We start from the raw sequence: 24636 nt of genomic DNA, 5'->3' as shown, positions 1-24636 counted from the left end.
TAGAGCGTGTTTCAAATAACTTTTTTTAAAAATTATTTTTTCTATCTATACCCTTTAAAAATTAATAATTTTAAAGTGTATTGAAGGTTTGATTTTTTTTTCTCGTGTTTAATAATTAAGAAATGTGAGATTATACGTCAATTATCACTAAAATTACTTTAGGAAAAAAAAAAAAACTATTACATTAATAAATGGTTACTTAATTATTAAGGTTTTTTTTTTTTTTGTAATTATAAAAAACAATTTAGATCTGGAAGCACTGAGACAAATCTTTGCCATATTTGAATGGAGCGGTTAGAAGTAATTATGCTCAATCATATTTTTCATTTAATGGTAAAAAAAATTAAATTATTAATCCATATAAATTAAACTTAATTTTAATTTAACCGCGACAAAATTTTTAGAATTTTATCTCGAAAATTCGTATTTTTCTTCTATTTTTTATTTATTTATTAAAACTTAAATTTTTTAGTGTAAACTATCAAAATCATCCTGAGTACATAAATAAAAGATTAAAAAAGGTGTAAATAAAAAATGATAATTCGAGAATAACAAGACACTCTTTGTTATTTATTTTTCACTTTATTAATTTTTAATAATAGACACCAATTCTTGCATTTGACTAACTTAAAAAAATGGAAGGTTTTAAATGATGGAAGGTTTAACGTTGGAAGATAAACACAAATTAATATATATTTAATTATGCATCTAACATTTTTAAATATTTTATTTTAGTCCTTCAATTTTAAAATTATTTAAAAAATATTAAAATAAATGAGATAAATTGACGTGAAATAATCTTAAAAATTAGAAATCACAAATAATATCATTAATAACTTAATTTCAACGACCTTATTAATTATTCACAAAATTGTTTTTTATTCATCGATTTATATGAAGTGATATTGTAAATAATGTCGTTGACGTCAAAATTTGAAGGGCATTTTTGCAATTTTAAAATTAAAATAAAAACTTTTAAAAATCAAGTATAATTCAAACATATTCTAAAAGTTGTGATGAATTTTGTTAGTCAAATACCTTTTTTACCCTTGGCCTCATATTTGGAAAGTACAATCATCACTGGCAATAATGTAATATTCCGTTATAAAATATTGAAAAAAGAAAATTTCCTTCTTTATTTAAATGGTTTAGGGTTTAAAATATTCAAACTAATTTTTATTTTTATTTTATAAAAAAAATATTTATGTAAATTATTCTGTCGCCTCTGTCTGTCTCTTTTCCGGCGCCACATTCGAGTCTGTTGCAGGCAGAGAAAATTCTCTCTCTCTTCTTTCTCTCTCTTCTCCTAGAAACGTCTGAAGAAGAAGAAGCTCTTTATTTAATGGCGGAAACGGTACACGCGTCAACAACCTTTCCCCACTGATCGAATTTTCAACTCTCAACGCCATTCCTTTATTTTTATAATACCTTTTCCTCTCTGATTCCACTTTCTCCTCCGCAACATTTGCGTAGTATCACTGCTATTTAATTGTTGGAAATCTTCGGTGGATGGATTTCTCTCTTAAGGCATTCAAATCCCACGGCTCTTATAAGTATGTGAGGAAGCTTTCTGGAACAGACTCTACTCAACATCAAGAACAGCTTCCGATTCTTTCAGATCAGGAGCCGAACAATCTTCACCAGAAACAGTCGTTTATGGCGGTGTCCGATGCATCTGACCGGAAGGAGGTCATTGTGAAGGTCGATCAGGCTGATGCTTCGAGTAATGCATCTGCGAGAGCTGTGGAGTCGGTGAACTCCAGTGGGAGGATTTGGCGGGAGTCGAGCTATGATTTCTGGAATGATAGTGATAGTAAACGGAATAATGGTGAAGGTAGTAATGGCGATGGTGGTAAGGGTGAGGATTTTGAGTTTAGGCAACAGAGGAAGGATGTGGAAGATCCGCCTTCCAAGCTTATTGGACAGTTTCTGCATAAGCAGAAGGCGTCGGGAGAGATGTGTTTGGATATGGATATGGAAATGCTGGAACTACCACATGATAAGACTCTGCCTACGGTGGCAGAATCTCCGATGCGACGGAGTTCGAAAGAGTTGAAGGTCTCGTTCGAGTCTATTTCAGAGATTTCCGAAAGCGATTCGCTGCGAAGACGACATAGAGACTCGCCGGTCGATGAAGAACATAGAGTACAGCAACCGCCGCAGCGTGACCATCGACCGCATGGCAATGGTCATGATGACGGTGCTGCTGAGGTTGTGAGATGCACATCTAATTCATCGTTCGAGAGGAATGTATCGTTCCAGCGGAAATCTAGCTTGCTGAAGACTAAAACTAAGTCCAGATTGCTGGACCCGCCCGAACACCAGGACAGGAGGTCAGGGCGTGTACCAAAATCAGGGCAAATCCGCTCTGGTTTATTGTCAAAAGCCTTGGATGAGGAAGACGATGATCCATTCTTGGAAGAGGATCTTCCTGATGAGTATAAGAAGGCTAATCTCGGTGTTCTAACTATGCTACAATGGGCGAGTTTGATTCTGATAATCGCGGCATTGATTTGCACTCTAACAATCCGTTACTGGAGGAGAAAGAAGCTATGGAAGCTTGAATTATGGAAATGGGAGGTTATGATTCTAGTTCTGATATGCGGAAGGCTGTTTTCTGGTTGGGGTATTAGGATAATCGTGTTCTTCATCGAGAGAAGCTTTCTACTGCGTAAGAGGGTTCTATACTTCGTTTATGGAGTCAGAAAGGCAGTCCAGAATTGCCTTTGGTTGGGTCTGGTTCTAATTGCTTGGAACTTTCTGTTTGATGACAAAGTTCAAAGAGAAGTAAAGAGCGATGCCCTTGAATATGTGACCAAAGTCCTGATATGTCTGCTGGTAAGCACTTTGGTTTGGCTGGTGAAAACGCTGATAGTGAAGGTTCTGGCGTCTTCTTTCCATGTGAGTACATATTTCGATAGGATTCAGGATGCATTGTATAACCAATATGTGATCGAGACACTGTCAGGGCCGCCATTGATAGAGATTCAAAAGAGCAAGGAAGAAGAAGAGAAGCTTGCAGCAGAGGTTATGAAGTTACAGAATGCAGGGGCCACTATTCCTCCTGATCTAAGGGCATCTGCCTTTTCAAGTCCAGAGGGTGGAAGGGTAATAGGGAGTGGAGGGCTACAGAAAAGTCCCCGTGGAAGGAGTGCCAAGCTATCTCGGGCGCTATCCAAGAAAGGGGATGAGGGTATAACTATTGATCACTTGCATAGGCTTAGTCCTAAGAATGTGTCTGCTTGGAATATGAAGAGGTTGATGAACATTGTCCGACATGGGGCGCTTTCAACTTTGGATGAACAGATAAAGGATTCAGCTCATGAGGATGAATCAACTACCCAGATCAAGAGTGAGTATGAGGCAAAAGTTGCTGCTAAGAGGATTTTTCAGAACGTGGCTTCGCAGGGTTCCAAGTAAGTGCTACACACCATGAAAGTGCTTTAAATGCTTTTTGCAGTTCATACAACCTGCCCCTTTTTTACTTTCTCGTGAAGGAATTTTTAAGGAACTTCAATGCTTTTTCTAAAGATCATGAGAAAAGATGCCCCATCAAGAGGATGGTCAAGGAAATTGCATTAATGTCAATTGAAAGAATATTCACTTGAAACGGCGTCTCCCATTAACGATTCACCATCAATTTGGACTTAGTTTGAAACCAACCCATCATACTTGCTTATACTATTAATTTGATCCATGCTACAAGTTGGCCAACCAAGCTGCCCTGATGCTGCTAATACATCTCCTATTGTGTTTTTACATGTAATTGGATCTTGATTTCTCATCAGCTTTTCCCCCTTCTGTTAGATATATCTACCTAGAGGACTTGATGCGTTTCATGGTAGAAGATGAAGCTTCAAAAACCATGAGTCTATTTGAAGGAGCATCTGAGAGTAGGAAAATAAGCAAATCATCCTTGAAAAACTGGGTGGTAAGGGCTATCTTTATCAAAATCTAAGTACACGACATGTTTAATATCTTGCTCTAATGATATTACGCATCAAATTGTTCCAGGTCAATGCCTTTAGAGAACGGAGGGCACTAGCTTTGACACTGAACGATACCAAAACAGCTGTGAACAAACTTCACCGCATGGTGAATATTTTAGTTTCTGTCATTATTCTGGTAATTTGGCTACTGATTCTGGGTATAGCCACCAGCAAGTTTCTCCTATTTGTAACCTCTCAGCTTGTACTGGTCGCATTTGTATTTGGAAATACTTGCAAGACTGTTTTTGAAGCAATCATCTTCTTATTTGTGATGCATCCATTCGATGTTGGAGACCGATGCGAAATCGATGGCGTGCAGGTAACCATCTTCTCCAAGTAATATTACATTCATTCCCATCTGATACTCTGTCCTAAACTGCATATCCTTGTATTTCAGATGATTGTTGAAGAAATGAACATTTTGACGACCGTTTTTCTACGATTCGACAACCAGAAGATCATATTTCCGAATAGCGTTCTCGCAACGAAGGCCATCCACAACTACTACCGCAGTCCCGACATGGGTGACGCCGTAGAATTCTGTCTTCACATAACTACTCCACCTGAGAAAATTGCTATCATGAGACAGAGAATACTAAGGTATGTGGAGAAACGATAACACAGTTTAATAAAAATGCAGACAGCCCCTCATTTCCTGACCTCTCTAATGCTGCTTTGTCTCTGCAGTTTCATTGAAGACAAGAAGGAGCACTGGTGTCCTGCGCCATTGATTATCCTAAAGGATGTAGAAGAATTGAATAGAATGAGGATAGCAATATGGCTTACTCACAGAATGAACCATCAAGACATGGGAGAGAGGTGGACTAGGAGAGCCTTCTTGGTTGAAGAACTGGTTAAAATTTTCCAAGAGCTCGACCTGCAATATCGTCTCCTACCGCTCAATATCAACGTCTGTTCCTTGCCTCCAGTGAACTCTACTAGGCTTCCAGCTACTTGGGGAGCCACTGCAAGTTGAGTGAGGCAGACAAGGAAATCAACTCACAATATGAGACTTCGACTTCGAAGGGATTGTTTAGTTGCATTCCCATTTCATTTTTCTGGTTCCTGTTACTAAATCAAGATAATATGCTGTTCTATGTGTGTGTTATTGAGTTGATTAGCCCATGTAAAATGTCTTATTGATCTTTATATCTTACATTGAGAATCTGTTCTTCCATCACTTCAATATGTTTCGAAGTATATATGCTATGAGATCCCGCGTCGGTTGAGGAGGAGGAGAACGAAACATTCTTTATAAGCGTGTGGAAACTTCTCCCTAGTAGACACGTTTTAAAATCTTTGAGAGAAAGCCCGAAAGGGAAGCTTAAAGAGGACAATATCTACTAGAGGTGAGCTTGGTCGGTTACAAATGGTATCAGAGCCAGACACCGGACGATGTACCAACGAGGAGGCTGAGCTCCGAAGGAGGGTGTGGACATGAGACGGTGTGTCAGCAAGGACGCTGAGCTCCGAAGTGAGTGGATTGAGGGGTCTCACATTGATTGGAGAAGGGAACGAGTGCCAATGAGGATGACGATGTACCTACGAGGAGCTGAGGACCAAAGGGGGGTGGACACGAGATAGTGTGCTAGCAAGGACACTGGGCCCCGAAGGGAGTGGATTGGGGGGTCCCATATCGATTGGAGAAGAGAACGAGTGCCAGCGAAAATCCTGGGCCTCGAAGGGGGTGGATTGTGAGATCCCACATCGGTTGGTTAGGAGAACGAAACATTCTTTATAAGGGTGTGGAAACCTCTTCCTAGCATTCTTTATGAGAGTGGAAATCTCTTCTTAACAAACACGTTTTAGAATCCTTGAGGGGAAGTCTGAAAGGAAAAGTCCAAAGAAAGCCATTACATAAACAATGTTATATTCATCTCAAACATACCCAATTCTTTACAGCTTTTCCTTTGGCGACAAAGCAACCAGTGTTCTTTCGATCAATTCTCAGCGGACTTTGTGTCCGAAACATAATCTCTCTAATCAGAGCTTTTACAGGAGACTCTCCTCTAACAATACTATGGTTTCCAGATCCACAAATCACTGTAACTTGTGCTGGAATCACACAGCTCTCATCCTCAAACTTCAGTCTCATCTCCTTCATCCACTCCAAAATGATCACATAAGCTGCACCAACATGTACTCCATGCAAATCCAACTTCATCTCCATTGCATCCCACACCATTACTTCTTTCAAAACAGATGAACCAACCAACTCTTCAACCAACAAAGCCTCATCGCCGTCCAGAACCGAGATCAAGTCTTCAATCAAAACTGGAAGATCGCCGCTCTTGTCTTGTAGCATCGACGTAATCTTCGGACATGAATTCAAGACAGAATTGTACGTCCGAACCGAGAAAGGAAGAGCAGAAGTTTTCATTATTTGAAGCCATAGAACCATATCTGCAAGCTTATTATGAACTCCATATGATGAAAGCACCATGTTAGAACAAACTGTGTCTAAAGCAATATCATCGTTCTTCATCTCTTCCAAACTCCTCTTCATATCTTCAAACAACCCCAATGTTCCATATGCGTAAATAATGGACCTGTATTCAAATGCAGCAGGAGCAAATCCTTTGGCTTTCATTTCTTTTACCAAACTCTCAGCTTCCTGAGGCCTTTTCAAGGAGCACAAACCAGTAACCATTGATTCATAAGCTCGACGTTTCACATAAATCGAGGACGAATTATAAAGAAGCTCAAGAAGACAAGCATATGCGTTACCAAATCCTCTTTCTGAACCGTGTTTGGATTGAGATTCAACCAGCTGACAGTAGAAGTTTACAAGCTTTCTTTCTTGAATCCCTAATTTCGAAATTGCCTCGGAAATTAGGGCTTCCGAGTCAACAATCTGTCCATTTTTATCGAGGAAGGCAACAAGGTCAGCAACTAGCTTGGAATTCCATGTGAACCAGGACGTCTCAGTAATTCTGGAATATAACTGCAGGAACATAAGGAAATTGATAGAACAGTTTAACAAGAGAATCGGAAGAGATCAGTGACCAAATTTCGCAATAATTCTCAACTTTACCATTACGTAGATGATAAGGAAACCTAAATCTAAGACCTGGAAATATAATTTTCATCTCGATCTTCTCGCAGAATGATGCGATAATGAGGGGGAAAAGAAAAAGAAAACGCTACTTACGGTGAGAGCAACAGAGCAGAGTCCAGGTTGAGCCGTGCGAGAGGAAAGGATATCGGAGAGGACATTGAGAGTAATAGATTTCGGAGAACTCGCAACAAACTTCCGAATCAACCGATTGGTAGCTGAATGGTCGCCGGCGGCGGCGGTTGTGGCCAAAGTAGAGAGGAATCGGTGACTTTGTTTGGTGAGTGTAGCACATTTGACCTGCAGATTTGGCCGGAAATGGTAACTGCAGAAGCCGTCGTAGCGTTTAGGTGCCTTTGAGAAGAGTCGAACGCTATCCCCAATCACGTACGGCGGCGGGCATAAGCGGAGCTCCATTAGGCGCCAAAAGTAAATCGCATCTGCAAAATCAGATACCCCTCCACTAGGTCAGTTGAAGTAGTTAACAAAGGGTTGGATGAAAGTTAAAGTTGGCTAATTTAAGAATGATCTTGAGTACTCTCCCTACCTATTATTGAGGACTTTTGGAAAGTCCAAAATCAAGTCATGAGATGCTCAAAGTGGACAATATCATACGAATGAGGAGAGTCGTGTTCTTCTAACTTTACAAGCTTTCACGAATTGGCCAAAAGTCAGTCTTCTTTGGACAGTGCTCAATTGGAACAACAGCTAACAAAGTCATTTGATCTCCCTGAAGCGGAAGCTGAATCAGTTGCAGGCTACAATATAAACATGTGCGGGATGCAATCCTTAATAGTCCATTGTTGGCGGAAGCCAATGTTCTGGAGTCCCTATGTAACGGCCCAGATCCACCTTGTCCTCTTTGACCTTTCCCTTTCGGGCTTCCCCTCAAGGCTTTAAAACGTGTATACTAGGGTAAGGTTTCACACCCTTATCAATGGTGGTTTGTTAGGGGAAGACTCTTGTCAATGGTGGTTTGTTAGGGGAAGGCTCTGATACCATTTGTAACGGCCCATTTATAAGGGTGTGGAAACTTTAGACGCGTTTTAAAGCCTTGAGGGGAAGCCCGAAAGGGAAAGCCCAAAGAGGACAATATTTGCTAGCGATGGATCAGGGTCGTTACAAATGGTATAAGAGCCAGACACCGGACGATGTGCCAGCCTTCTCGCTGTTCCCCAAAGGGGGGAGTAGACACGAGGCGATGTGCTAGTAAGGACGCTGGGCCCCAAAGGAGGTGGATTTAGGGGCGGTTCCACATCGATTGGAGGAAGGAAAGAGTGCCAGCGAGGACGCTGGATCCCGAAGGGGGGTGGATTGTGATGTCCCACATTGGTTGGGGAGGAGAACAAACCACCATTTATAAGGGTGTGGAAACCTTCCGATAGCAGACGCGTTTTAAAGCCTTGAGGAGAAGCCCAAAAGGGAAAGACCAAAGAGAACAAGGCTAGCAGTGGATCTGGGTCGTTACACCCTAACATGTGTGGAATGCAATCCTTAATAGTCCGCTGTTGGCGGACGCGAATGTCTCAGAGTCTCAGGGACTCATTCGAACTAAAACAAAGAAACTCATTTCTTTTAAGTAATAGAATATAAAAACTAAAAAAAGCAAAGCCTTCACAGTTCACACAGCCATAAACTCCAATGTCCCATCCAAATTCTTGGGCAATGAAGTTCTATTCTAAGGTCTGTATTTCTCTCTCTGTTTCGAGCTTTTATATCTGATTTGCAGAAGAAAACATGGTCTCCATTCGACACAATCGGGACCTCTACAACATTCATTTGTGCAGTATATCGAAGCATTTTGTTTATTGCATTCATCAATGGTGAAGAACGCACAACAATCTTGAGTGCTCTGAGGATTTACAAGATCAAAATATGTACAAAAGCTGAACTGAGTTCTGTTTAGGGTTCTGAAAGAAAACCATCGAAGGTCTCCAATACATATACACACGCTACAGGTACGTTTAAATGTTTAATTTACGACGCACTTTCTGCTGTAGTTGCTTTGAGTTTGAGTATCTGTTGTCTCTGTGTTGCTTCAAATTCACAGTATCTACCAATAAGGATTTTACTTGGGGATTTCCTGAATCCCTCTGTCTGGCTGTTATGAACAAGCTCTACACTAAGTTTTTGATTTTCTGAATGCAAATGAACGGGTCTACCCGGATCATCAGGCTTAGAGTGAAGCCAATCAACTGCAAAATAGAAAGATGTTGTTAAGTGAACAGAACACATGAGAACAATCTTAAAGAACTAACTCAATAGCTATCAATCCTTGTAGAACTTAGCCAGTATTTGGGGTTAGTTCATAGACATATTAGAAATAAACAGCAGTTTTCAATCGGATCAAGGAGTTGGGGATGGGGGTGTTGAGAAATTGATATCTAAGGCTTCAAATCAAAATGGTGTGTTATTGTAACAACCCAAGCCCAAAGCTAGCCGATATTGTCCTCTTTAGCTTTTCCTTTTAGGCTTCCCCTCAAGGTTTTAAAACGCATCTACTAGGGGTGGAAGAATGTTTCGTTCTCCTCCCCAACCGATGTGGGATATCACAATTTACTCCCTTCGGGGTCCAGCGTCCTCACTGGCACTCGTTCCCTTCTCCAATCGATGTGGGACCCCCCCAATTGTTGGTTGGAGAGAGGAACAAAGCATTTCTTATAAGGGTGTGCAATCCTCTTCTTAGTAGACGTGTTTTAAAACTGTAAGGCTAATGGCGATACGTAACGGGCCAAAGTGGATAATATCTACTAGCTGTGAGCTTGGGCTCCCCTGCTGTTTTTTTGCTTAGGAGTATTGGAATCTATGAACACTTCAATTTTGAGTATTTCCAAGAAAGAATGATGTACACTGTTGTTTCTATCTTGGTTTCTCAATCTTCTTTGCTTGAATATTGTCTGGCTGTATAAAGTTACGATCTAAACATAGGAAGAGGGCAATAGGAGGTATTTTGTATCCTTACCGAAGCGAGCCCAATGCACAAAATACCGAAGCCGGGGAAGTCAAATGGTGCATCCTTGGAGAGGAAAAGAGCTGAATAGATTGATGGATGAAGTCAAACAAATGGAGTTCCATTTGTGGTGAAAAAAAAGTTTACACTAATCTTGACAATTGATATACCTATCAAGGGACTGAAAAGTAATGGAGAAGCAATGTTCGCAAGGGAATTAATGCCTGAGATGTATCCTTGGGCCTTCCCCTTGAGATGAAATTTATTTTACTTTAAGAGGTTCAACCAACAAAACATTAGTTTCTTTTTTACTGTTTAGTGTACTGACCTGCTCACTCGGTCCAACTTGACTCGATGCAATGTTGAATATCTGTTCAAGCCATAGATTCGTGTGAATGCCACGGCACTTTTTATGAGCAAAGACAAGCTTTGAAGAAAGCAAGGAAAACTTACTATTGGACTGACCAGAATTGTAAAAATTGTAAATGCTCTTAAAGCATAAGGAACCTACAAATGTTAAGATCATTGTGGTTATTAAAGAAACAAAAGTTGATAGGTTGGATAGAGAATAGCTATCAGGTCAAGGAGACCGAACAGAATCAAACGAGTGCCTGTACGATTACGAGCAGAACAAGGGCTATTTTTTTTTTTTTTTTTTTTTTTTTTGAACAGGATAAGAATCTAGCTACTTAAGTGGAGTTCAATTACCCAAACTGACCAAGCTATGCTGTTAAGTAGTATCTGCATTGAAGTGGGTAATCATCAGCATCATGGGGTTAGGGAGAGGCAAATGGGGCATGCTTATGGCATTATAAAACATATAAGAGATGGGAGTTAGATGCCTACATTTATAATGCTCGCCCACAGCCCTATCGATAGCAACCTCTCCTGTCTTATAGCTAGTGCCAAAGCGGGCATCAAAAGAAACTGCAAGAGGGTATAAGTTCAAAACAAAAGAGTACCTACCTATAATCAATCTTGCAAAAGATACCCTGGGTAGTAGTAGCGCATAATAGTAAAGGATACCAGTGAAACGGCCCCGGCAACCCCCTCAATTATCATCAAGTCAGCAAACTGGTTTTTGTCGAAGTGAAAACGGGCCTTTAAGAAATACTGTAGAAAAGGAATAGATCTAAGTTTGAAGTTGAAACCTGAAGGTGAGGTGTTTATGGTAACAGATGGTTTCGAAAACGAGCTAAATTTTTTCTATTTGATGAGAATTGTACCGCTAGTGATGCTTGCATCCCCTTCTCTGCTAGACTATTGAAGAAGGAAACTCTTGCTGCTTGTGAAAATGTTGTGCTATAGAGTATTGTTTCATTTGGAGTTGGTCATTGAAAAACATCAAAAAGAAGAACAAAATGGAAGAAAACTAGCAGTGAAAAGAAAATCACTTAAGAACTGGCAGAAACCATTGGAAACGAGCATCGAAATTACCTACTCGTGATTAAGGAGATAACGTCTCTTATAGAAGACATCCCTATCGATAACTGAGTTATTGTAGGCAATTCTGGTCCATTTTCATCATCACCACCACTTAAGTTTTCGTCGAAGATCGGTTGAGTCAACTCATTCTGATCTGGAATACTTTCCTTGAGAAAAATCCTCATGTGCACTACTGCAAGCACTGACATGAAAGCAGCCACCTGCACAAGGATACAAAGAAAGCACAATTTGGGCATACTTATACTTTGTTATGTTGGCAGAAAGAAGCCATGGAAAACCTGAAACACCGTAGCAGTTGAAAGGAGCCGAGCCGAAAAGGTTCCACACACATAACCTACAGATCTGACCCCAGATAGGATTCCGAATGCCGAGATCCTCTGATCCTCTGAAGTTTTGTCTGCCTGAGAATGAAACAAAGGAAAATCAAGAGAAGTAGTTTTTGGTATAGTTCGTCTGCCTGAGAATGAAACAAAGGAGAATCAAGAAGTAGTTTTTGGTATAGTATAGTTTTTAAGTGAAGCTAAATACCACATAAGCAAGAGCTAGTGAAACTGTAGTGCCTTCTGAAACCATGTCTGTGAGAGTTTTCATGATGTAAAATGCATAGAAGAAGTTGGTAGTTCTTCTATAACCCATTATGGCTGCAAAATCATTCAAATCTTGTATCACAGCTGGTGATTAACTTTATGATGAATCGAACTGAGATTTAACACTAAACCAACCGAGCGGTATGATTGAAAATGTCATTGGGATAGTCAGCATTGCTTTCCTTCCATATCTGTCTGATAGATTCCCAATTACTGGTGTTATCACCACTGCTCCAAGCCCTACAATCTGCAGTTTGACAGCTCCTTGACTATTTTAGTCCTTTGTTATAGACAAAACACCATCATCTTCCCTTTTTCTTGAGTAGAACATGCAGGGGAAGGTTAAAATTTCCACTATCTTTTAAATCATAAAAATCCCGGTGCGGGGTCGGTTTAAAGATCAAAACGCTTGAAGAAAAGTATCAAAAAGTTGAAAAAAAGGAATGAAACACTGTTCATATGAACAATACTAATTGTTCTTAAACAGTTCATGGTGTTGTTAAAGCAAATGGAAGTAGATGGTATTAGGCACATACCGCCTGCTGGAGACCAGAGAGATAAATGGCGATGGAACAGTGATCCTGGTGAGGACACAAAAACTCCATTGTTATGTCAACAATGCTCGGAATGACCATGAACATCGACAAGCTTCCGATGAACGTCGTCACGAACAGATGGTTTAAACTCATCATCTTCTCCATCTCTGTTGCTCTTAGTAGAAAAAGCAAAACAACAGCTCCATTCTTGTTATTATAAGAAGTTCAAGTGAGGATCCTTCTGGTGTTTGTAGAATTGGAAACTTGGATTTGGTTTGGCCAACCTACCATACACAAAAAGGTAAGATTATAATATATACATATTTGTGGACTTTTTTGCAATTTTGTGAACTTTCTTGTTTGTTTCAAACAGTTGTGGCACAGTTAGAAGTCTTGCACCGCCCAAATCTGGATGGAGAAAAAATGTGAATGAATGAAAAGAAAGGGCTATCTGGCAATTAATTAGCATGAGAGGAATTTTTGTAACTCAAGGACTTTGATTTTGGTTTAACCATGGTTAGTCTGTTACATGCATGGTCAAAAAGTACTCCTTTTCTTTTCTTCTTTAGAAAAATTACGTTTTTGCCCCCTCGAGCAGGGTTAGGTAACGTTGGCAACGTTTTATAGGTTCGTGAATTTTCAAACTCGACATTTTGACCTCCAAGTTTGAAAATGGATTATTTGATATATTTGGTATCTTCCTTCTAGGTTTGTTCGGCCAGTTGGTTAGCTGGTCACCTTAACACAGAAGTCCATGTTGAGTGGACCTACGACCAGATTCTCACCTCGACAATGTTTTTAATTTATTGATTTATGTAATTAGCCACCTAAGTAATATAAGGTGTTGGAGATTAGACCAATTTTCATATAAATCTAATCTACATGAAAAATTGTAACAAAGTATGCACAAGTTCCACATGGCATCCAAGTGTCAATTGTGAAAGTGAAACATCTATTGAGCTACATCAAGCAAATCACACGTGCATAGTACACAATTTACACATTACGTTTATGTACTCGTAGGTGGTCCATGATCTAGCTAAATCACGACACATTGTGCATCACCCGACTTTTATAATTAGTTTCAAAACTACCCTTCGTTCATTGGTATTGAGGAGGCAAATTGATATGAACAAAGACACCTCAATCATATACTATTAATGTTACTTCAAGAATAATCAATAACAGTTTCAAGATACTTCAAGTGAGGCTTTATTTATTCTCAGATAGTTACAAATCTATGATGGATAATTAAAAACAAGAGGAAACAGCATTTTTGCTTTCATTCGTAGTTTAGAATCATTTAAGTTTGACATAATCAATATTGGTTATAAGATAATCTTAATTTTATTTGAATTGATTCCTTATCACAAAGGAGACTATATTCAATGTTTTCTCCGAAAAAGTTATCCAAATTGGCTTGGATGGGTAGACTTTTTTAACGGTTTCAGACGCCCCCATTATTATTATTGTTTCTTCTTATTTATTTATTTATATATTTATTATTCTTTTGTTGTTTTTATGTGATTATTATTATTATTTCTTTTTATTTATTTATTTATTATTATTTTGTTGTTTTTATTTGATTATTATTATTATTTCGATTATTAGGGTAAAAAATGTATTATAAGCTGAAATAAATATATTTTTGGATAACTTATTATTTGGATTATAGTTGAAATAAATATATTAATGTAATAAATTTGTTAAAAGTATTTGCGTAATCAAACAAAAATATCATTTATGTGCATGAAATCTGATAGTCAATACTACCATTTATGAACCTCCCAAAATTGTTTTTTAGCTTAAAAAATCTGGAGAGGTTTAAATCAATAATAAAAAGAAAAAGCAAGATAATATCAAGTTTTATAATCATTACTACCATTTATAAATTTCTTTATTTTATCTACTTTTTCACATAAATTTTCAAAATCCACAATAATTAAAGCATGTAAAAACTTATTTGATTTGTCTTTTGGATTTTGGCAAATAATTCAAATTTGACAAATTTACGGTAATATGTATGTATATACTTCACGGGGTTGCGTTCATGTGACAAAAACTTACATTCGTAACTGAAAAATTTATATTTAGGGTTTCATGAATTCTTCGTGCATATTTAATAAAAAAAATTTACATTTAGAATTTAGAGTTTAATTAATTATTCGTGAAAATTTACATTTAGGATTTAGGTTTCATGAGTTATTCGTTCATATGTAATAAATAAAAATTTACATTTAGGATTTAGGGTTTAATTAGTTGTTTGCACAAAATTTACATTTAGGGTTTAGAGTTTAGAGTATAATTAGTTCTCCGTGAAAACTTTATATTTAAAATTTAGAGTTTAGAATTTAATGAGTTCTTTGTGAAAATTTTACATTTAGAGTTTAGGGTTTAATGTTTAATTAGTTCTTTATAAAAAAATTTACATTTAAGGTTTAGAGTTTAGAGTTTAATTAGTTCTTTGTGAAAATTTTACATTTAGGGTTTAGGGTTTAGAGTATAATTAGTTCTTTGTAAAAATTTTATAGTTAGGGTTTAGAGTTTAAAGTTTAATTAATTCTTCGTGAAAATTTTACATTTAAGGTTTAGAGTTTAGAGTCTAATTAGTTATTCGTGAAAATTTTACATTCAGGGTTTAGGGTTTAGAGTATAATTAGTTTTTCGTAAAAAATTTACGGTTAAGGTTTAGGGTTTAAAATTTAATTAATTCTTCGTGAAAATTATACATTTAAGGTTTAGGGTTTAGAGTTTAATTAGTTATTCGTGAAAATTTTACATTTAGGGTTTAGAGTTTAATTAGTTATTCGTGAAAATTTTACATTTAGGGTTTAGAGTTTAATTAGTTATTCGTGAAAATTTTACATTTAGGGTTTAGGGTTTTGAGTATAACTAGTTTTTTGTATAAATTTTACGATTTAGGGTTCAAAGTTTAATTAATTCAGTGTGAAATTTTACATTTAAGGTTTATGGTTTAGAGTTTAATTAGTTATTCGTGAAAATTTTACCTTTAGAATTTAGGGTTTAAAGTTTAATTAATTCTTTGTGAAACTTTACATTTAAGGTTTAGGGTTTAGAATTTAATTCGTTCTTCGTGAAAATTTTACATTCAGGGTTTAGGGACAAGAGTATAATTAATTTTTCTAAAAAATTTTACCGTTAGGGTTTAAAATGTAATTAATTCTTCGTGAAAATTTTACATTTAAGGTTTAAGGTTTAGAGTTTAATTAGTTTTTCGTGAAAATTTTACATTTAAGATTTAGGGTTTAGAGTTTAATTAATTCTTCGTGAAAATTTTACATTTAGGGTTTAGGGTATAATTAGTTCTTCATGAAAATTTTACCTTTAGAGTTTAGGGTATAATTAGTTATTCGTGAAATTTTTACATTTAGGGTTTAGGGTATAATTGGTTCTTGTTGAAAATTTTACATTTAAAGTTTAGAGTTTAGAGTTTAATTAATTCTTCGTGAAAATTTTACATTTAGGGTTTAGGATATAATTAGTTCTTCATGAAAATTTTACATTTAAAGTTTAGGGTATAATTAGTTATTCGTGAAAATTTTACATTTAGGGTTTATGGTTTAGAGTTTAATTAGTTCTTCGTGAAATTTTTACATTTAGGGTTTAGGGTATAATTGGTTCTTCTTGAAAATTTTACATTTAAGATTTAGGGTTTAGAGTTTAACTAGTTTTTTTTTTTTTTTTTTTTTTTGGTAAAAATTTTACATTTAGGATTTAGGGTTTAGAATTTAATTAGTTATTCGTGAAAATTTTACATTTAGGGTTTATGGTATAATTAATTCTTCATGAAAATTTTACATTTAGGGTTTAGAGTAAATTAGTTCTTCGTAAAAATTTTACATTTAAGATTTAGAGTTTAATTAGTTCTTCATGAAAATTTTACATTTAGGGTTTAGGATATAATTAGTTATTCGTGGAAATTTTACATTTAAGGTTTAGGGTTCATAACTTAATTGGTTTTTCGTAAAAATTTTACATTTAGGATTTAGGGTTTAGAGTTTAATTAGTTCTTCATGAAATTTTTACATTTCAGATTTAGGGTTTAATTAGTTCTTCGTGAAAATTTTACACGGAGAGTTTAGGGTTTAAAGTTTAATTAATTCTTTACATTTAGAGTTTAGGGTTTAAGTTTAATTAATTCTTGAGGAAAATTTTACGCTTAGGATTTAGGGTTTAATTAGTTCTTCCAATCCAATCCTTCACGTTTAATGGTGCAGAGAATCGAAAAGATAAAAAAAAAAAATAATAAGAAGATGATGAATAGAAAGATTTGTCGATTAAGTTCATAAAAAATGGAAGCACAGATGATGATGAATAGAAAGATTTGTCTATTAAATTCATAAAAAATGAAAACAAAGAAGATGATAAATAGAAAGATTTATTGATGAAAACAAAGAAGATGATAAATAGAAAGATTTATTGATTAAGTTGATAAAAAAATGGAAGCGAAGATGATGAATAGAAAGATTTATCGATTAAATTCATAAAAAATGGGAGCGAAGAAGAAGATGATGAATAGAAAGATTGGGCGATTAAGTTCATAGAAAGTGGAAGCAACAAATTAAAATCAATCCTCCATCAATGGGAATTTGGTTCGACACAAGGGGCAAGAATCGGAATTATCAAGCCACCTGAAGATGCATGATTCGTGATACACATGTCCGCACGGAGTTCTTATCACCTCGCTCCCTTCGCACTTCATCTCATCCAAACAGATACTGCAATTTCCCAAATCTTCTTCCTCCTCCTCCTCCGCCTCCACTTTCTGCATTCTATACCTCCCATTCGCCGCCGCTACTTCCTCCACAACCTCCCTCCTCTCCACCGCCGCACTCCCTCCCTGCACCACCGGCACCGCTTGCAACCTCCAAAACCTGGACTCCATGACGTTATCCACCACGGCGACGACGTGAACATTCGTATCATTGTGTTCTTCCGCCAGTTGGAGAGTGAACGACGCGATCTGTGCAGAGATGATTTCGGAAGCGACGGCGCCGACGTTGAGCGATAAAAGTATATCCGCAATGTAGATCTGTAAGAACACTGGATCGATATTCCGTGCGTTCGGAGGCAGAGGAAACAGACTGTTCCGCAGAGGAATCGGAGCAGTTTCGAGGACGATTTGGTTTAAATCGCCGGAAATCAGACGGATGTAAGAACGCATTTGAACTTCCAGAGTAGGAGGCGATTGCTCGTCGCCATCGCTGTGAAGATCGTGCTGAATCGGTGAAGAAGTTGCGGAAGACATCATGAATCGATTGCTGCAGTTGATTGCGATTCGGAGAAAGGAAAGTTGATTTAAATAAGAGGAGTTGAATTCAGATTGATTTAGGAAATTTTGAATCACTGGATTACCGATTTGGAGACGGATTAGGGAAATTCTGGATTAAAGATCTGGAGCAGATAAGGAAATTTCATCAGGTTTGAATGCTACTTCAAATTAGTTCTTATCAACGGTAAGATCATATTTTCCTAATATCTCGTTTTATTTAGATTCTTATGTCTTAATATCCTGGTTTGAATCACTAATTTTGAGATTGTTTGTTCACTAATTACTAATTACTACAATGTTAGATGAACACACTCTCAAAATGATATTGTACAGCATAAAGCTTTCTTGGCTTTGATTTGGGCTTCCACAAAAGGCTTGTGTATGAATGTAGTTAGTATTCCTCACTTATAAAGACATGATCATCCCCCTAAATTAGTCGATGTTGAAGTAGATATTTTTAAATTTCATGATTAATAATTATCATAATATAAAATAAAATAAAACTTTTGAATTTAAAAATTAAAAGAAAATTTGAGTAAAGATTCTTCAAAAATTTTAAATTCTTGAGATAAGATGGATGAGAATCAAATTGCATCAAAATGTTATTAGAATTTTATATAATTTTGTTACATTTTAGATAATGAATAAATTTTAGTAAATAAGTAATTCATTTTATTTTTATTGTGAAAATGAATTAATTATATAATTAAATAAATTATTATTGATTTATTATAATTAAAAAAATTAATTATAATAATCTTGTAAGCTAAGATCAATTAATTAATTGAGTTTATTCAAATAAAATAAATTAAGAGATGAAAGGTTAGAAAATTTTTATATATAAATAATAATTTTTAAATTATCCTAAATAATTTTATTACATGTTAACTTTAGATAAATTGTCAAAATAATTTTAATTAATTAATAAATATATTATAAATAATTATTCTCAAACAAATAATTTATAAGAAATAACATAAATAATTGGAAAAAATTATATTTAAAAAATAACTTGGAACTTAAAAAATAAATAATAGAAAATCAAGATAAATAAATAATTTGGAAAGAAATAATATAATTAGATAAATAAAATAAAATAAAGCACAATTAAAAAAAATTATGCATGTATTAAATACAATATTAAAAGTTAAGAATTTACGTATGATAGAATAATTAACTCGTAGTTATAAGTATTGCAAAAGATAGATTACGTACACAATTAAAGTACATTTTGATCGAATCATATAGAACTCGAAAGAACCGACGTGGGCAACAATGATTGAGAAGCCTCACCTACTTGAGTAAATTGTGGACACATATTCCTTCGGGGTCCATACAGATTCGAATCTCCTTTCTTTTTGTGCACGAAGCTTTTACTTCAAGTACTTCAAAATACAACAATTTTAGCTCAACTTTTTTGTTAATCTTGATTGCAAGCTTAGAAAAGAACTTATTTTTAAATTGAATTTTTGTTACGTTGCGTATAAACTAGATACTTGGAATACTATTTGGATAGACAGCGTGCACTTGCACTTGATTTCGATATCCCATCATTAACGTCTCAAATTAGGGTTTTGTTATTAGGGTTGATAATGTAGTTGTAGATTCTTCAAGAACTCGGGCTATCACTCATTGGGATGGGCCCAAGACGTTGGACATAGGGTTGCCCTCTTTTGAATTATTAGCTATTCCAAATCACGGATAGTGATGTGGATGGACATACAGATACGGTAAAGTACGATAATTTAAAAAAAAACAATTACGTGAAGGATAATATGCTATCGTGATTAGAAAACATCATTTGCCAAAAATTAGCTGGCATTCATTCCACAAGACCATAAAATCATACCGTAGCTAGGAGAGTGACTCGGTATGCAAGCCAGCTAACTAAGTCCACCGTGTAGTCCCTCGTCTCACTCAAGACGGTTTTATGGAAAAGTAATTTAGACAATTTGATATCAATTTATAATAATTTTTACTCAATTTCATTTCAAATTAGCTAAAAGTTATTTAAATAAAAAGATCATAAACTTACAATGAATTTGGGAGAGCGACTCCGGAAGCCGACCAATTAATTGGGTCTACTTATATGGTCTCTGTTTCACTCAAGACATGTTTATCGAAAAGTGTCCCTAATAAGTAAATTAATTTCATTTTGAATGTTGTAATTTATTTTTAATTTTTTTAGTAACATATTATTTTTATGAAACGAAATAATTAAACACGAGAGGGACGAGACTTTCTATCGTTTGCTTTTCACTCGATAGAAAATGAAGTCAAGGAATAAGTAGGAAAGTGGATTATTCAAGAACGGAAGTCGAGTTTCCGAGTATGAGCTTGCCACACCGACTTAGATTTCAAGCCTCAACAACAAAGGAATAAGCATTTTCGGCGACTCCTTTCAAAGATAGGGACACCGATCGATTTGGGTTAAATAAGTCAAGTTGGCTTGATCATGATTTTGATAATATTTGAAAGTCTTCAATTTTCCAAAATAATTTTTCTTTCTAGGTCATGCGAAAGGGGTCAATTTAGCATAAACATGTCCGTGTTCCGCTTCTAAAGTGATGATGGTGGGTCTAGTTGTTCCGGGGACAAAGGTATCATCTTTCTAACAACAAACGGAAATCCCCAATACAAATTGAGAAATGCTCCGTATGGATTAAAACAATCATCAAGACCATTTCGCGCGGTTTGGGGGCACTTGAGTCAGCTCCTCTTTTTTTTTTTTTTTTGCTGGAAGATAATAGCGAACGAAGCAACTTTACCGAGTTCTTGAAGCTAGGATTTCGACCAATTTTATAGTTCATAGATCTTCTTGGAAAATTTTCAAGATCTTAGATTTTGGACGACGGTCGGGTCCACTTCGAGATAGAATTAAAAATAACGTATCATAGTTCATATAAATCATTACCAAAATTTCTTTGGTAACTATGAAGAGGGAATATTTTTAATTTGTCCCTAATTGAAGGGGCAATGAGTTAAGTCATTAGTTGGAGGGACCCATATGAATATAAAGACATGTCTTAGTGATATGCCCCTCAAGTCACAAACATGTTAGCTTCAAAAAGTCATGTAATAATGTGACCTTCTTTAGAGGGCTTTGACTTTGACCATAAATAATTGTTGCAGGGAGCCACGAACATCGTAAATGTCAATTTAAGTATAGCTCAATTGACTAACATATATATCTTCAACTATTCAGCTCAAAAGATGTTGGAACTCTTAGCCAGCAAACCAACAAAAACGTCTCTGAAAAATCTCTCGGTGGGGTTCAATTTTTTTTAGTTGGGTAGGATCGAGTTTTTAGAAAATCGAAAATTCAGGTCGATTCGTGAGTTGATATTATTTTATAAGGTTAACCTGACCAACTTGAAAAATAGAGTTACAACCCAACCCGACCCTACCTTACTTTTAAGATTATTACAAAAAATTAAGAATATTTGACCTTTGTTACTGATGTTGATGACACATTGTGACTCTCGAATGTTTGATATTTGAATTTTATAATATTTTATTTATTAATGTAATACATAATAGATAAATAGGATTTTTTTAAAATAACTATAAAAAAAAAAAAAAACAACTCGACGACCCAACTCAACCCAACTCGATTGGGTTGTGAACTCTATTCGAATTGCTCGGGTTACTAATCCAACCAACCTAACCCAAACCGTATAAACCTTTAATCCTTTCATTTAAATATCTCCGATGTTATTTTAAATCACTAAATTTAATGAATTATAATATACATGTGGTTTTAAAAAAATATATAATAAATTTTCTAAATTGATTTATTTATAAAAAAATTATAAAATTATTCGACAAAACTATTAAATTTGATTTTTTTTAAAAAAAAGAAATATTTGGGAGTAGAAATTCCAAGGATGATGGGCCCTATGTCGGCAAAGCCTAAACTTTGGACCCAATGGGTTTTCCATTAAAGTGGGCCCACCCTGATTTCCAAATCTAACTACGTCATTTCCGCGTTCCTTCTGCCATTAGTGGATAAAATAGTTTATTAAATCCACTATTTCAAAAAATTAAAAAATTAAAAAAAAAAACTTTTTTTTTTTTTCTAAAAATAATATATACTTTTATTATTTTAAGAATTTAAGATTTTTTAAAGCTTGAAATCTGTCCCAATAAAAAGGGCAAAAGAAAAATTAAAAAATTACACTAAAGCCACCTCTTCCATGTATATAAATTTAAATTTATATGACTTTCAAATGAAAGGTACACGAATGAATCGAAACTATATTAGAAAGTGAACGATCATGAAATGATTAATTTAAAAAAAAAAAAATGCATCTTCTTTTCAGTGACTCAATCATAGAAACTTCATAATTATGTGTGTTTTTCTTTAAACAATTCTAAAATGCATGGAAGTACTCGTGTTTGCTACTCTTAGAAGCAATTAGTGTTTTTCGTAGAGTAATTCTAAGTCGGGTGATGTTCTGAAAATTTGTCTAGGATGCATGAAAGTACTCGTGTTGGTTTGTGAAGTAGTTTTCACTCTGAGAGGAGTAAATAACATGACAATGTCGGAAATGTGAATCATGGGTGTGAGTTGTTACAATTTATGTCTAATTTTTGTTAGGTAAAAATTAACAATAAAGTTTCATCCAATAAGAAAATATAACTTTTAATTTTCTAACGACAAGAATCAGCCGCACGTGCTAAACTTTGTCTGACTCTGACAAGGAATCCAAGAGTGATACGTGTGCACGTGGCGCGTCGCTGCAATCGCTGACAATCAAACTCACAACTAAACTAACTGCCGTTTATTTATTTATTTAATTTAATTATTACGTTTTTTTTTTATAAACAACAAAACAAACCGCCGTTTATCTTTAAATAGACGGAAACTAATTTCCGTTTAATGCATACAGGAAATATTATGGTCCACGCCTCACGCGCCTCCCATGACCATGAATTTGCCACCACAGTGCACCGTCCACCTGGCATTTAGGTGGGCCCCGGCCTTGCTGATTTTTCCATTTTTCCTATAGCACACATTGACACTTGTATCAAACCTGTTCCAATAGTTTTATATATATTATTAATTATTGTTATTATTCAAATAATTAATTAGTGCTAGTAAATATTAAGAGTTAAGTAGGTTAGAATGGTAACGGTCCAAACACACCACTAACAGATATTGTCTGTTTTGGCTCATTATGTATCAGTGTCAATCTCACAGTTTTAAAACTAAATCTCACATATTTTGGAGAGAATAACAAAACATTTCTTATAAGGATGTGAAAACATCTCCCCAACAGATGTGTTTTAAAATCATGAGGTTGATGATGATACATAACGGGTCAAAGTGAACAATTTGCATCAAAGTCGGGGAGGATTGTGGATCTTGGATTGTGGATCCCACATCAGTTGGAGAGGAGAACGAAATATCTCTTATAAGGGTATGGAAACCTCTCCTTAAACCGTACGTTGACCCCCAAGGCGGTAGATTGTGAGATCCCACCTCGGTAGGAGAGGAGAACAAAACATTTCTGGGCCAAAGCTGACATTAGTAGGAGAGTAGAACAAAACATTTCTTACAAGAATATGAAAATCTCTCCTTAAAACCCTAAGACCGACGACCTTAAATCCGTAAGACTGACGACGATATGTAATAGGCCAAATCGGACATCAGTAGGAAAAGAGAACAAAACATTTCTTATAATGGTATGAAAACCTCTCCTTAAAACCGTAAGACTGACACGATACGTAATGGGCCAAATCGGACAATATTTAACAGCGGTGAGCTTAAAAAAATATTATTGGATTTATTATTTTTTTTAAATGCCACAAAGTCTAAGTTGGACCATCCATAAATGTTGACGTGTCACAATAATAAGACTAGAAATATTTTTTTAAAAAAATTGAGATAAAATTTCAACCAATCATATGGATACACAAATCATCATATTATATATATATATATATATATATATATATATATATATATATATATAAACATTACAAACAAATCTCAATTTTAATTACACGTCACTCCACTGATTAATCCCATGGAAAATTCTGGGAAATTACATAAATATTTAAAAAGAAAAAGAAAAAGAAAAAAAAAAACTATTTTCTTTTTCGTAGATCAAGTTTTTGTTTCTATCCGCCAGTCAACTGAAAGCTTCAAGGGGTGGGGATGATGTACGACAGGCATTTCCGATGATTACCACCGGCGGACTCCACCGGAGAGTTCTCCGATGACGGCGAGGAGCCACTCGATGCATCCGAATCCGTGCTTCTTGAGTCTACGCATAAAGCTACGATCGCCGGCGGCTGGCGGGGTGAGCATCGGCTGCAGGTAGGCCAAGGCGGCGTGTTTGACGAGTGGGTTTTTGATGGGGAGTTCGTCCCAGGCGGGGCATTGGAGAGGGTAGGCGGCGGAGGGAGGCGGCGAGGGGGTGTCCGGCAGGAGGTCCTTGAGGCTTGTGTAGGATTGAAGAGGGGTCATTTCGATGTCGGAGAATTCTAATTCCGATGAGCTGAGAAGTCGATCGGAGGAGAGGAAAGTGGGAGAGGATTCTTCCATGGCGGAGAGATGAGGAGAGAGAAACTGAATTTTAGTTTTAAGATTTGGAGAGAGAGAGAGAGATTTTGGTTGGAGGGTGGTGGGAGAAGTTGTGGTGTAAGGAGTGAGGGGATTTTGATGGAGTTTTGGAGAGTGAAGCCACGCGCTTTAAGGAGCGTAGGAGTTGATTGATTACATAGGATACTCCACGTTATAATTAGCTTGGGTTGGATTGAATTGTGCTTAAT

The 24636-nt window shown here is 35.9% G+C and overlaps 4 protein-coding genes and 1 long non-coding RNA gene across 13 annotated transcripts; 2 read left to right on the top strand and 3 right to left on the bottom strand.

Annotated features, from left to right (window-relative positions):
* The first annotated feature begins 1229 nt into the window (after positions 1 to 1229).
* LOC111777242 (mechanosensitive ion channel protein 6) lies at positions 1230 to 5169 on the top strand. The gene is made up of 5 exons (XM_087118626.1): positions 1230 to 3416; positions 3808 to 3931; positions 4015 to 4308; positions 4387 to 4589; positions 4677 to 5169. Exons 1-5 carry the CDS (start codon positions 1510 to 1512, stop codon positions 4963 to 4965), a joined length of 2817 nt encoding a protein of 938 aa, XP_086974752.1. The 5' UTR covers positions 1230 to 1509; the 3' UTR covers positions 4966 to 5169.
* On the bottom strand, positions 4692 to 7543 carry LOC111777243 (pentatricopeptide repeat-containing protein At2g17033). 2 transcript variants are annotated; one of them, XM_087118627.1, is made up of 3 exons: positions 7141 to 7543; positions 5878 to 6933; positions 4692 to 4954 (listed from the first exon to the last, which is right to left on the bottom strand). In XM_087118627.1, exons 1-3 carry the CDS (start codon positions 7459 to 7461, stop codon positions 4940 to 4942), a joined length of 1392 nt encoding a protein of 463 aa, XP_086974753.1. In that variant the 5' UTR covers positions 7462 to 7543; the 3' UTR covers positions 4692 to 4939. The 2 variants fall into 2 exon arrangements, with proteins under 2 accessions (XP_086974753.1, XP_086974754.1); XM_087118628.1 differs by having other exon boundaries at positions 5878 to 6922; positions 7141 to 7351.
* A 1486-nt stretch (positions 7544 to 9029) lies between these two features.
* Positions 9030 to 12728, bottom strand: LOC111776692 (uncharacterized). 8 transcript variants are annotated; one of them, XM_023656007.2, is made up of 14 exons: positions 12564 to 12728; positions 12163 to 12274; positions 11969 to 12081; positions 11719 to 11841; positions 11432 to 11640; positions 11221 to 11296; positions 11021 to 11107; positions 10841 to 10921; positions 10703 to 10735; positions 10448 to 10501; positions 10323 to 10364; positions 10165 to 10243; positions 10007 to 10077; positions 9030 to 9239 (listed from the first exon to the last, which is right to left on the bottom strand). In XM_023656007.2, exons 1-14 carry the CDS (start codon positions 12726 to 12728, stop codon positions 9162 to 9164), a joined length of 1323 nt encoding a protein of 440 aa, XP_023511775.2. In that variant the 3' UTR covers positions 9030 to 9161. The 8 variants fall into 8 exon arrangements, with proteins under 8 accessions (XP_023511775.2, XP_086974833.1, XP_086974834.1 ...); XM_087118707.1 differs by having other exon boundaries at positions 10460 to 10501; XM_087118708.1 differs by lacking the exon at positions 10703 to 10735 and having other exon boundaries at positions 10460 to 10501.
* On the top strand, positions 12681 to 13259 carry LOC111776694 (uncharacterized). Its single transcript, XR_002812276.2, has 2 exons — positions 12681 to 12864; positions 12937 to 13259. It is a non-coding gene; the product is annotated as an uncharacterized LOC111776694 (long non-coding RNA).
* A 3858-nt stretch (positions 13260 to 17117) lies between these two features.
* LOC111777031 (uncharacterized) lies at positions 17118 to 18174 on the bottom strand. The gene has a single exon (XM_023656476.2). It carries the CDS (start codon positions 17833 to 17835, stop codon positions 17152 to 17154), a length of 684 nt encoding a protein of 227 aa, XP_023512244.2. The 5' UTR covers positions 17836 to 18174; the 3' UTR covers positions 17118 to 17151.
* Positions 18175 to 24636: the final 6462 nt, after the last annotated feature.

This window comes from Cucurbita pepo, chromosome 16, assembly GCF_057944985.1.
Source record: "Cucurbita pepo subsp. pepo isolate OVF chromosome 16, ASM5794498v1, whole genome shotgun sequence".
NCBI lineage: Eukaryota > Viridiplantae > Streptophyta > Magnoliopsida > Cucurbitales > Cucurbitaceae > Cucurbita > Cucurbita pepo.
Note: the sequence above shows the minus strand (reverse complement) of the source record. Positions and strands in the feature narration are given on the sequence as shown.

What these genes read in the sequence shown, in the direction of transcription:
- LOC111777031 (XM_023656476.2), bottom strand. Translation starts at nt 17,835, where the DNA reads ATGATGTCTTCCGCAACTTCTTCACCGATTCAGCACGATCTTCACAGC.
- LOC111776692 (XM_023656007.2), bottom strand. Translation starts at nt 12,728, where the DNA reads ATGGAGAAGATGATGAGTTTAAACCATCTGTTCGTGACGACGTTCATC. An exon ending in CAACTGCTACGGTGTTTCAG is followed by an intron (nt 11,641 to 11,718) that starts GTTTTCCATGGC and finishes ATCCTTGTGCAG; the next exon opens with GTGGCTGCTTTCATGTCAGT. An exon ending in ACTTTTCAGTCCCTTGATAG is followed by an intron (nt 10,078 to 10,164) that starts GTATATCAATTG and finishes CAATCTATTCAG; the next exon opens with CTCTTTTCCTCTCCAAGGAT.
- LOC111777242 (XM_087118626.1), top strand. Translation starts at nt 1,510, where the DNA reads ATGGATTTCTCTCTTAAGGCATTCAAATCCCACGGCTCTTATAAGTAT. An exon ending in CATCCTTGAAAAACTGGGTG is followed by an intron (nt 3,932 to 4,014) that starts GTAAGGGCTATC and finishes AAATTGTTCCAG; the next exon opens with GTCAATGCCTTTAGAGAACG. An exon ending in ATGAGACAGAGAATACTAAG is followed by an intron (nt 4,590 to 4,676) that starts GTATGTGGAGAA and finishes TTGTCTCTGCAG; the next exon opens with TTTCATTGAAGACAAGAAGG.
- LOC111777243 (XM_087118627.1), bottom strand. Translation starts at nt 7,461, where the DNA reads ATGGAGCTCCGCTTATGCCCGCCGCCGTACGTGATTGGGGATAGCGTT. An exon ending in TCTGCTCTGTTGCTCTCACC is followed by an intron (nt 6,934 to 7,140) that starts GTAAGTAGCGTT and finishes ATGTTCCTGCAG; the next exon opens with TTATATTCCAGAATTACTGA.